Below are 13,116 nucleotides of genomic sequence, written 5' to 3'. Positions count from 1 at the left end.
TTTAAAAAAACGGCGCGAGAAAAATTTCATACGCTGCGCGTGAACAAATCTTCATGCCAGTTTTCAGTTACGCGAACGAAAAATCGGATTGAAAATAATACTATAGTGGTTTTTAAAGCCAAGTATTACTTTTTTTGTGAAGCCTGTAACGTTGGTCATAGATGAATATTCTGGTCTAACTAGTTAAAATGATATGATAAAATAGTTCAGTTAGAGCCTATGGATGAGTTCATACGTTCTTTGGTGGGACAACTAATGGAAGCGTAGTCGAAGGTAGCAATCCCAAGGCCAAGTTACTTAATAATATTGCCTATTCTGCGAACAGTTACAATTAACTCTTTAGCACGAATACGAAAAGTAGAAGTATATTTTCTCTAAGAAAAACCATTATTTCTCTACAGATAATGGATTATGTCTCTTAAAACAAGTTTACTTTTTGAGGATTTTCATACCTCGTGTGGGTACTTTCAATGGATTATAAACATTTTAATACTTCTTCAGATTAACATTACACTGTTAAAATATTATTTATGTCAGTCTGGGTTGATATATTTTTGGTTGTATAAGTCTGAACAAATCTGGTTTTAGTTTTATCAGTCTGAGCTGATGCGTCCTTGAGTCTTTTATAACTCGGAATATTAGTTTGAGTAGATGATCCAGCTATTCCAATTGAACAAAACAAAACTGGTACATTATATGATAAGCACCGCAAGTCTGAATTTTCTTCCGGGATACAGCAATTTACACCTTTTGAAACAGTTTTTGGTAAGTAAAAACTATAATTCTTGTAGTATCCTCTAGTCCATAATAGTTACGCGCGCATTTCAAACCATAGATATTGAAAATTAAATCTTAAGCAACGAGCACGAGTCTCGAGCAGGGGCACGAGTAAAAAGGGTTGGGGGATAAAACGACATTCGGGATAGGGAGTTCAAACTGTATAGAACCAAATAAATTCAGTCTTATCATTTTCTCCGAGTCTTCTTTAATTACATCATTTTAACAATAACATAATAGCAACCTTTCACCGAGAACACTACATTGGCGACGGAGATACTTCGAAACCCATTGCGAGACAACTACCCAGCATCTTTTACTCCCAAGTCAAATATTCGTAAGCCTAACAACAAGGGAAAAATTCAAGAGAAAAAAATCTCTTTTTCATTTACCCAGTGCTTTGACACGCGCACGTTTTCAAACTTTATTTTAACGAACTTTCTCACAACGATGATGACGCTTCAACCGCCGACTCTCCCACCATTTTCCATCCAAGAAAATCGAGACGATATTTCATCTAGATGGGAAAAGTGGCTACGACGTTTCAATACATTTCTTGTCGCTTACGATATCAACGATCCTGCAAGGAAAAAGTCGCTCCTTCTTCTACATGCTGGGGAAGAGGTTCAGGACGTCTACGAAACCTTACCAAACCCACCACCACCTGCACCGCAAGCAAACGCCCCAGTTCCTGACGAATACGACAACGCTATTCAGGCCCTCAATGATCATTTTTTACCCCGCCGTCATACGACTTACGAAATTTTCAAATTCAGGGATACTCGCCAACGTGAGTTCGAATGTATTGATGACTATCAAACTCGTTTGCGCTCATTGTCTAGGACATGCGGCTTTACTGAACCCGATACCGAAATTCTTCGACACATTATTCAAACTTGCACGTCTCGTCACCTTCGCCGCATAGCACTTCGAGATCCAAACATGACTTTGAATGACCTTCTAGCCACGGCTAGATCATACGAACGGGCTGACGAGCAAGCATCCAAAATTGAAACCCAGGCCTATAAATCTGCTACCTCTGATATATCCGTGGACGCCGTTCAAAACTCAACTCGTAACATGCCTCAGACAAGCCCAGGTGACGGAAGACCAACAACTCTGTTACCGTATCAACGCCACAATGTACCAATGTCAACACATCAAAACGCACCGCCTCATCAATACGGCCCGTCTCGTCAGATTCAAAGGCCACAACCCACATATTTACAACACGGTAGTCGTTTTCAGTATTGTTTCAATTGCGGAGACCAATTTCCGCATCCACGAGGTCGCTTAGAATGCCCGGCGAGAAATACGCAATGTACATGGTGTGGAAGGTACGGACACTTTGAAAAATTCTGTAGATCAAAACAAAATGAAATGGTGACTCAACATTCAAGAAACTCTACTGCTGCCTTTATTCAACCAGAAGATGAAGTTGTCTCACTGGCGACGCAATTGTGTACCCTTACACCATATTCGGACCATGGCTATCAATGCTGCCCTCTTCTGCCCCCATTGAAATCTTCAGTTAGCAACCAATTGATCCAAGTCTTCAACATTGGTGGAACAAACATTAAAGCACTAATCGATACAGGGGCGTGTGTTAACGTAATTAATTACTTAACTTATCAGAGTCTTCAACACGCACCCGTTCTTACACCATCGGAAATTCGGGTATATCCATTTGCATCTATGGAACCACTTCCCCTCATCGGGAAATTTTCCTCTGAAGTAATTTATGGGACTCAGTCGTCCCGGGCCATGTTTCACGTTTTACACCCTGACAAGTCGGCCTACAACATTGTGGGTGCTTCGACCCTTCAGGCTCTAAATATATTCCCAACTCTTTCGAATTTATCATCACGTACTACAGACAGCAATTGGAAATCTACAGTAAATAAATACAAACAACTTTTCTCAGGAATCGGTAAATTGGAGACGTTCAAAGCCCATCTCCACATTGACTCGTCCATACCACCTGTTGCCATCAATCACCAACGTATACCATTTCACCTCAGGGAACTAGTCAAACGAGAGATAGAAGAACTGGAGCGTTTAGATATCATCGAACGAGCTGTTGGTCCAACCACTTGGCTGTCACCAATAGTCATTGTTCCAAAGAAACAAGCCTTAAGCGCACTACCACACAATCGACATCTAATTGAACCTCAAAAACCCCAATGTATCGACAATTCCACATCAAACTCTGGCATTAGAATATGCGTTGACATGCGCCTTCCAAACACCGCCATCAAACGCGAACGACACATTCCACCTAAAATGGAAGATCTAATTTATGCCATGAATGGCATGACCGTCTTTTCCCGCCTAGACTTGACCAAGGGCTATCACCAAATTGAACTGGATGAAGAATCTCGCGAAATAACTACATTTTCTACACCTATCGGTCCCTTTCGTTACAAACGATTACCATTTGGCATAAATTCAGCCGCCGAGATATTTCAAAAAGCGATTGAAGATACTATTCGTGGCATTCCCAACACAATCAACACAAGTGACGACATAATAATTGGAGGCCGTGGGATTGCTGACCATGACATCAAGCTGGAAGAAGTGATGACACGAATGTCGTCTTCTGGTCTCACTTTGAATAAAGACAAGTGTGAATTTGCTAAATTTGAGATTAATTTTTTTGGTCACATTTTCGGTGCTGATGGAATAAAACCGGACCCAAGGGAGATTGAGGCCCTTCAAGCTTTAGCGGCACCTCGCAACATCTCTGAATTGCGCAGTTTCCTCGGATTAGCGAACTATTGTGCTCGGTTCATACCCAATTTCGCAACACTGACAGAGCCCCTCCGTAATTTGCTCAAAAAGGACGTGGAGTTTATTTGGACTTCCACACAACAAACAACATTCGATCAAATAAAGGCTAAAATAACAGAATGCTCGTCCCTGAAGTTTTTCGATCCTGCGAAACGTACGACGTTGATAGTAGATGCTAGTCCAGTGGGTGTCGGGTCAATCCTTACTCAACATGATACCAACGGTCAAGAATATGTAATTGCCTTCGCCAGTAAAGCATTGTCAGCAACTGAACAGCGTTATTCCCAAGTAGAACGCGAAGCACTAGGTATCGTTTACGGGTGCGAACGTTTCGATCTCTACATAAATGGCTCTTCGTTTCAAATACTCACGGATCATAATCCACTAGTTGCCATTTTCAACAATCCCCGCACACTCACTTCCAATCGAATTCAACGCTGGATCCTTCGACTTCAACACTATCAATTTAGAGTCGCTTACCATCCGGGAAAAACCAACCCAGCCGATTATCTGTCCCGCCATCCTATAACACCGCCTTCACCGATCGTAAACGAATTTAGTTTGAACACACTGGATTTCGAAGATTTCGGTGCAATTACCTTGGTCAATGTCGTTACCGAAACTGAGAAGGATCCTACGCTAAAGAAAGTAAAAGAGGCTATTCTCGATTCAAAAATTTGGGAGTTGTATAAAGCCCCCGAAAGTCAATTAGTAACTTGGAACGCCTACAAAAAGCTGCGCCTTGAACTCTCCGAGAACAATGGAATTGTCCTTCGCGGTGACAAAATTGTCCTCCCGGCTTCGCTCATTGACGAAGCAGTTACTATCGCCCACGAGGGTCATCCAGGCATTATTCGCACGAAGCAAATTATACGCGACAAATTATGGTTCCCAGGAATAAACGAGAAAATCACTTCAAAAGTTGGCACGTGCATTGCTTGTCAAGCCACCACGCCACATTACCAACACACCCCACTACAAATGAATAATCTTCCCGAAAGACCATGGCATTCCGTTGCTATAGATCATTTCGGTCCTACACCGACAGGAGAGTATCTCTTAGCTGTAGCTGATGAATATACCCGGTATCCCGTTATAGCAACAGTCTCATCTACATCCGCCACTTCAAACATCAAAGCTCTGCGTAATATTTTCTCCATGTTTGGTATCCCGACGAACGTTAAAACCGACAATGGGCCACCATTCAACGGCGGTGAATTTTACAAATTTGCAAAAGAATATGGCTTCAATCACCATAAAGTTACTCCCAGATGGCCACAGGCTAATGGGCTAATAGAGAGGCAAATGCCAATGTTAGCCAAAACCATCCGTACCGCTCTTCTGGATCGTACAAATTGGCAAGACGTCCTACCAAACTATCTCATGAATTTTCGAGCCACAACGCACCCAACAACCGGAAAATCACCCGCCGTCCTATTCTTCAATCGATCAATTCAAACTAAATTGCCCACGATTTTACCAAACTCTCCACTCGACGAGGTGGTGCGCGAAAAAGACAGCTACAGAAAAATTCAAATGAAAAATTACTCTGATGAAAACCGCCACTCGTCTCCTCATGGCATTGAAATCGGGAACTCCGTCCTACCCAAGCTGATCCAGCGAACTAAATTTGATCCCCTCTATGACCCACACCCGTGGACAGTAATTGCGGTTCACGGATCATGCGTTACTATTCAAAATAAGGAGGGAAAACAGCTAAAAAGGAACTGTTCTTTGTTGAAACCTGTGAAGAAACAACACATTGAACTGCCACGTGATATCTACGACAGTCCTTACCACGAAAACCTACCCCTACCAGCACCACCAACACAAACACAACCAAATAATATCTTAACACCACTTCGAAGAAAAAGGGGCCGTAACAGCGCACCAGTAAACCATCAAAATTCCCAGAATCGTCAACCCAATCTTCGCCCACGTGAAAGCATTAGACCACCGGAACGATTCCAGCCTTGAAATGGGAATATGAATATGAATATAGATTGGCAAAATTATTTTTCTTAATAATATTTTCTTTATTGTTTTTGTTTTATTCGGCAAAGGGAGAAATGTAGTATCCTCTAGTCCATAATAGTTACGCGCGCATTTCAAACCATAGATATTGAAAATTAAATCTTAAGCAACGAGCACGAGTCTCGAGCAGGGGCACGAGTAAAAAGGGTTGGGGGATAAAACGACATTCTGGATAGGGAGTTCAAACTGTATAGAACCAAATAAATTCAGTCTTATCATTTTCTCCGAGTCTTCTTTAATTACATCATTTTAACAATAACATAATAGCAACCTTTCACCGAGAACACTACAATTCTCAACCGCATCCGTTTCATTTTTAACATTTATCATTTTAGAATTAAGGCTCTCATCCACTTCGATTTTTATGGTAATATGTTCAATGTTTTCAACGCGCTTATTGAAGAAAATTGTTGGTATGTAGTTGGGCTTATAAGGATGATCACTTTTCACTCCATCGACCAAATGCTGGCTGCAAATTCTAGCACTCTTTTTAAAATATCATTCATTAATATAACCATTAATCGAACTCCTGTAAAACCAATTTTGTTAAGATAGTAATTTAGTAAATGCTTTTTTTTGGTGGAAAGAGATGGCAAGACTTCTTCTTCTTCTTAATTATATGCACCAAAGTCGCCAGAGGCTGCTTGTAGGCGCTCAGAGAGTGCGAAGGTTGTTGAGGAAGAGTGGCTAAGACTTGAGAGACACCGTTGACTGTGGAAGCTGATTCCAAAGTGGGACAGTGCGTATGCAAAAATGGTGCTTGCGGTTCGATGTGGTTACACGCGGCACAAAAAGTTTTTTGTCGTGCCCTCGAGTAAACGTTGTAGAAGAACGAGTGAAAAAATCACCTTCTTGTAAAATATTTGTGCCCGATAAAATTGAAAAAACCTCTCCCAAGTCAGTAGCCAAGTGACGTTCCTGAAGAGTTGGTATATGAAGATAATTTCGTCGGTACACAGCTGTTTCGTTCCGAAGGGCTGGCACTAATTTAGTGAGATTGTTGACTGACTTGTTTATGAGGTCCAAGTCAATTTTAAGTGAGGGGACCAAACTGGTGAAGCAAAATCCAATAAAGGTAAGATAAAAGTTGTAAAAATGGTTTTGATGACTTTAGGGGTTTTAAAGTGAAAAGTGCGTCGGACAAGACCAGTGAACATGTTGATTTTCTTTGCAATGATCCTGCAATGACCAGAGAAGGATAGCTTTTCATCCACTTGCACGCCAAGATCTCGAACAGATTTGACTGACGGTATCGCTTGTCCATGAAGGTAGTATGTTTTCTTTGGGTTATCTTTACCGAGGTGAAGAACAATGGATTTCGATGTGTTGAACTCGAGACCAGGCTCAGCAGCCCATGCCTCCACACTGAAGAGATCTTGTTGCAGTTCGGTAGAAGAGGTTAGAGATGCTAGAGCTTTAATTAGTTTAGTATCATCAGCAAACAGGCTGGCAAATGAGTTTAAGACGGTAGAAGGTAAATCGTTAATATAAATTGCGAACAACAAGGGAGCCAACACGGACCCTTGTGGCACACCGCTGTAAACTGCTCAGGAAGTAGAGCTGGAACCACGTATGACAACGCGTTGTGTGTGATCTGAGAGAAACGCCATTAACCAAGTTAGTAAATCTCCGGTTATTCCTGCAGACCGAAGCCGTTGAGATAATGTATGATGGGGAACTTGATCAAAAGCCTTTTTAATGTCAAGATAGATAATGTCGACAGGTTGACCCTTTTCTAAAGCAGCAGTCCAAATGTTTGTGGCTTCCAACAGGTTAGTGGTGCATGAACGCGATGGTAGAAAGCCATGCTGATGACTTGAGAAAAAGGCTGACTCAAGTAGCACTTTTAAAAGCGCGTCGTTTATAATGGATTCCAGAATTTTAACAACTTGGCTGGTGAGGCTGATGGGTCGATAGTTTTCCGGAAGGATTGGGTAGCCTTTTTTTGGCATAGGAGTGGCATTTGCTGATCTCCAACAATCAAGTATTTCCCCAGTAGCTAGACTTAGATTAAATATATGAGTAAGAGGCCATGAAATTTGATGAGAAGCACATTTTAGGAGGTTAGGGTGCAAGTAATCCGGGCCTGGCGCCTTGGTTGAGCAAAGACCTTTGAGTTTTTTAAGGACGTCACGTTTGGAAACTGGAAACCGGTCAATTAAGGTAGCTTGTGCGTTGGAATTTGGAGATACATGAACCGTTGGAATTTGCCGCGGAGAGAAGACGGAAGCAAAATAGTTGTTAAGGGAATTTGTAATGTCAACGTCATTGATATATATTGTAATTTAGTTTATGTCGGTAGCACGAGATGGCGTTGTAGTCTTGGACTCGAAACTAAAAGAGAACCTTCTGGAAGAAGTTACGACATCACTACCGCACCGGAGACAGTTTATTTGTATAAAATATGTAATAACGTCGCAGCATATTAAAGCTTATATTTTGTTACGTTAACTAACGTCTAGATTAGTTATTCTTACATAACCGACTAAATAGAGGTTCTAGTTTAATATTCTACTAAATAAAGGAATATTACATGGTGTCGGAGTGAAAACCAAGCACATTCTAGTCTTCGTTTGCCTTGTCGCTTTCAACCCTCGGCTATGAAACCGCCACCACCTTTCGCCCCGGGCGATACGCCGTCCTCAGCGTGGGAGTTATGGAAGGAGGCTTACGACCTTTACGCTGATATTGAAGATCTCGCCAACAAGCTAGTGAGTTTACAACGCTCTTATTTCCTTCATTGTCTCGGTTTAGAAGGGCGAGAGTTGTTAAAGACGATAACTATACCACAACACGGAGATTTCCGTACAGTCGCTGTTCTTATGGATGCGCTGAGTCTATACTACAGGCCATTTAGAAACCGAACGTATTATAGACATAAATTTAATGAAGTTTCCCAAGGGACTAGAAGCATCGATGAATTTATAGCAGACCTTAAAACTAAAGCGAGGGACTGTGAATTCGATACCCAGGAAGAATCTCTTATCGTTGATAGAGTGATTTGTGGTTTGCGTAGTGCAGAGTTAAGAGAAAAACTTTTACAAGAAGCTAATTTGTCTTTAGCTCTGGCTATCGATTTAAGCAGATGTTGTGAGCGTTCTAAGGAACAAGGTAAAGAATTAGGTGAATCCTCAAAATTAACAGTCGAGGTTTTAACTAAAAATAAACAGTCGACCAGCGGTGTTAAGAATTTCCGGCTAAATAGAGGGAAATCATCGGCCGCGCAGAAGCCGTCTCACGTTACAAACAAAACAGCGGCTCCGAGTTCCGAATTCCAAAAACCCTGTTATAAGTGTGGACGTTTTCATAAAATAAGAGAGTGCCCAGCTTTTGGAAAGCGTTGTAACAACTGTAAATTACTGAACCATTTCGCGAGCGTTTCTATGAAAGCTAAACAAGTACAAGCGTTACATTTGGGAAGGTCACAAGCTAATTACGATGAAGAAGATTCACTCTTCGTGGGAGCTTTGACAATGAATAGCTTAGAACATGATACGTCTACAATGACTGCTGATATCACTATACAAGATAAACTAGTAACGTGTAAAATCGATACCGGATCACAAGTAAATCTTCTCCCGGTACAGATTTATAATTCACTGAAGTCAAAGCCAAAGTTGCAAGCTACGGATGTTACTATTTCCGCGTTTACAGGGCATAAAGTAGACGTTTTGGGAAAATGTACTCTGTGGTGTGAAAGTAAAAGTACACGTCAAGCTGTTCCATTTTATATCTCAAAGGTCAGCACTTCACCCTTGATTGGCGCTAAAACTTCAGTGGAACTGCAACTAATTGCTAGACTGGTCAACATTATAAAGACTTCATCTGGAACTAAAATGAAACTAGAAGAAGCTATAAGTCCAAGATGTAAAGTTATCTTAAAAAATTAACAAGATGTATTCGAAGGCCTTGGAGAACTGAAAATGGTGCACACCATTAGAATTAAAAACGATGCAATACCATACATTTCAGCGCCTAGAAGTATACCGTTAGCGCTACAAGATAAAGTCAAAACTGAATTAGACCGAAAGGAGAATTTAGGAGTTATCCGAAAGATAGATGAACCTACAGAATGGGTTCACCCCATTGTGGTTGTCTCTAGACCGAATGGCACGGTCCGAATTTGTATGGACCCAAGAGAATTAAATAAAGTTCTCCTGAGAGAGCATCATGCTATGCCTACACAAGAAACTGTTCTAGCTCAATTGGAAGCAGCTAGATTATTTACAGTACTGGATGCTTCTGACACGTTTTGGCAAATAAAATTGGACGAAAACAGTTCGAAACTATGTACTATAGCCACGCCGTTTGGAAGATACTCTTTTCTTAGACTCACCTTTGGGTTAGCCAGTGCACCTGAAGTGTTACAAAAAGCGGTGCACGGAATTATCTCAGGATTGGATAGATGTACAAACTTCTACGACGACATTATTATCAAGGGAATAGATAATAACCAACACGATGATGTATTAGAAGCGTTGCTGAAAAGAGCTAGAGAAGCTAACTTAAAATTTAATAAGAAAAAGATGACCGTTTCCTCACCAGAAGTTACGTTTTTGGGACATACTATATCTGGAGCTGGTATTAAAATACACCAAAGTAGAATGGAAGCGATTCAAGCAATCACGTCACCTAACAGCACCGCTGAACTTCAGAGATTCCTAGGCATTGTCACTTACGTTTCTAGATTTGTGCCGAACCTCTCTGAAAAAACTGCGTATCTTAGAAACCTATTGAAGAATAAATCACAATGGCTATGGGACTCACAAGCTGAAAAAGTGTTTCATGAATTAAAGCAAACGATTTGCAGCACTGAGGGTTTGCAACTCTTTGATCACAAGAAAGAAATTGTATTATCCGTAGATGCCAGTAAATATGGCCTCGGTTTTGTTATGTTACAAGACAATAAACCAGTTGCTTACGCTTCGACATCGCTATCCCCGACACAGATGCGATATGCTCAAATAGAAAAGGAACTTTTGGCAGTCACTACAGCATGTGAGAAGTTCCACTATTATGTCTACGGCCGCACCTTTACGATCCAAACTGACCACAAGCCTCTTTTAGCAATAGTCCAGAAACCTCTGGATACTATATCACCTAGATTGCAAAGAATGCTCCTTCGATTGTTACGCTATCAATTTCGCCTCGAATATATTCCTGGGTCTCAGCTTTTAATAGCGGATGCGTTATCAAGAAACCCTATTAAAACAGATATGGTGAACACCGACTATCTAGACTGCGAAGGTCAAGCGGTTTTAGCGATTTCGGTGGTTATTCCACCAAAGGAAGCTCAAATTAAAGAAGCTACCAGTAGGGATGCCACACTAAAACTCGTGACTGAATATATACAAGACGGATAGCCTACGCATAAAACAGTAGCCAAGTTATAAGTCAGAGAATATTGGAAGGTTAAAGACGATTTGTGGATGAAAGATGGTCTTATTTACAAAGAGACTAAAATAGTGGTTCCGAAGGAAATGCGTAACGACATTCTCAATATATTGCACAGCGCTCATCAAGGAGTAGTATCATGCAAGTTAAAAGCACGAAATGGGCTTTACTGGCCTGGAATGTCTAAGGATATTGAAGATTTCGTACTGTCCTGCCAAATCTGCCAAAGCCGAGCAAAAGCTAATGCGCATCAACCATTATCCGTACATGCTATTCCAGAATTCCCATGGGCGAAAGTGGGAACGGATTTTATGAAAATAAACAACGACAACTATCTGTTAGTAATTGACTATCATCCTAAATATGTGGAGGTTCAACACTTAAGATCAACAGCTAGTGAACCTGTTATTCAGGCCATGAAAGCGATATTCGCTCGACATGGAATATGAAATGAAGTGGTTTTACGACCAATGGGGAATCACGGGCCTTACCTCTAGTCCTAGATATCCTCGGTCGAATGGAATGGTAGAACGCCATATCCAAACGGTGAAGAATATACTGCTGAAAGCTAACGCCGACGGGAAAGATTTATACAGCGCATTGTTGGAATATCGAGCTTCTGCAACAGCTTCTTTACCATCGCCCGGTGAAATGTTGATGGGCAGAAAGCTTCGTACTACCTTACCTATGCCACGTACGGAACTTAAGCCAAGTTTTCCAATCGCTGAAAATATTCGGAAGCTGGAATTAAGCCACGGAACTATGTTGAAATATGGTAACCAGCATGCAAAACAACTATCTAAGTTTGCGGTAAATCAGGATGTCTGGTATACAACTAAGACTAGAAATTGGCTACCAGCAATCATTCAATCAATTTGACCGACAGACAATTGCTACTGGATTAAAACACCAAACGGCTCGATGTTCAGAAGAAACCGAGAGCAATTGCATCCTCGACGATTACAAGAACCGACAATGGGACAATCCGGACACGCACCCGCGTCTTCAGTAGAGCCTATAAGTTTGTCTAGTAAAAACTCTGGTGACCCAGTATATGCGCAACAGCAGGGAAGTGGGACTGCTCAGACACACAGTCCAATTCGTCCTAGTAAAACTCCTTTACATCACTCACCATCACCGGAATTGACCCAACCAGAAGACTCAGTCGTGTCGACATCTTCCGATACTCAACCTACTTTCGACACCCCGAAGATACGTACATATATGCGAACTGCGTCAGGTCCACAGATGTCCAATGTTGTACGAACCCGAAGTGGCAGAGCCGTCATACCACCAAAGCGGTTTTAAGAAATGTGAACATTTGAATCTGTCTATTTGAAATTGTAATATGTTATAGTTGTCTATAGTTTTGTTTGTTTCTTAAATGTGTGTTTTTTTTTATTCAAGGAAGAAAGGGCTGATTGAGTCTGAGAAGACCGCGAGCCCGGCGAAACACCATCTGATTAATCAGGGCGAGATATGTGTAACGGCCACGCCAACGGGGGGATACGTGGGGACAGGGGTGGGGACACCCGTGGCGGAAGTATTCCGACCACCCGTTGGGGAATTGGTAGTCGTCCTCACACGACCATCCACAAACTCTGCCTCCCGGACGCCTGGGATTACAGGAGTGAGCCACTACTCCCGGCTTTCTTAAATGTTTCTTTTAAAAAAAAACAGCGTGATATATATTGTAATTTAGTTTATGTCGGTAGCACGAGATGGCGTTGTAGTCTTGGACTCGAAACTAAAAGAGAACCTTCTGGAAGAAGTTACGACATCACTACCGCACCGGAGACAGTTTATTTGTATAAAATATGTAATAACGTCGCAGCATATTAAAGCTTATATTTTGTTACGTTAACTAACGTCTAGATTAGTTATTCTTACATAACCGACTAAATAGAGGTTCTAGTTTAATATTCTACTAAATAAAGGAATATTACAGTCATCAGTGACAGTTGTTCCATTCACTCTGAGGTTCTTCACTCCATTTGTAGATTTGCGGTTCGTATTAATGAATTTTTAAGAAAGCTTTAGGATTATCCTTTATGGTTTTAGTTATAAAAATTTCGTGCCGTTGCCGAGATTTTCTAGCTAGGTGAGTGAGGTGGTTTCTAG

The 13,116-nt window shown here is 41.3% G+C and overlaps 1 protein-coding gene across 1 annotated transcript; it reads left to right on the top strand.

Moving 5' to 3' along the window:
• The first annotated feature begins 8,201 nt into the window (after positions 1-8,201).
• LOC149946396 (uncharacterized) lies at positions 8,202-9,491 on the top strand. The gene has a single exon (XM_090170725.1). It carries the CDS (start codon positions 8,202-8,204, stop codon positions 9,489-9,491), a length of 1,290 nt encoding a protein of 429 aa, XP_090026851.1.
• The last annotated feature ends 3,625 nt before the right edge of the window (positions 9,492-13,116 follow it).

The sequence above is a fragment of the Leiobunum rupestre genome, chromosome 4 (assembly GCF_980474605.1).
Source record: "Leiobunum rupestre chromosome 4, qqLeiRupe1.1.hap1, whole genome shotgun sequence".
Taxonomy (NCBI): Eukaryota; Metazoa; Arthropoda; class Arachnida; order Opiliones; family Sclerosomatidae; genus Leiobunum; species Leiobunum rupestre.
Note: the sequence above shows the minus strand (reverse complement) of the source record. Positions and strands in the feature narration are given on the sequence as shown.

Excerpts from the sequence above, each read along its gene's own strand:
- LOC149946396 (XM_090170725.1), top strand. The coding sequence starts at position 8,202 with ATGAAACCGCCACCACCTTTCGCCCCGGGCGATACGCCGTCCTCAGCG.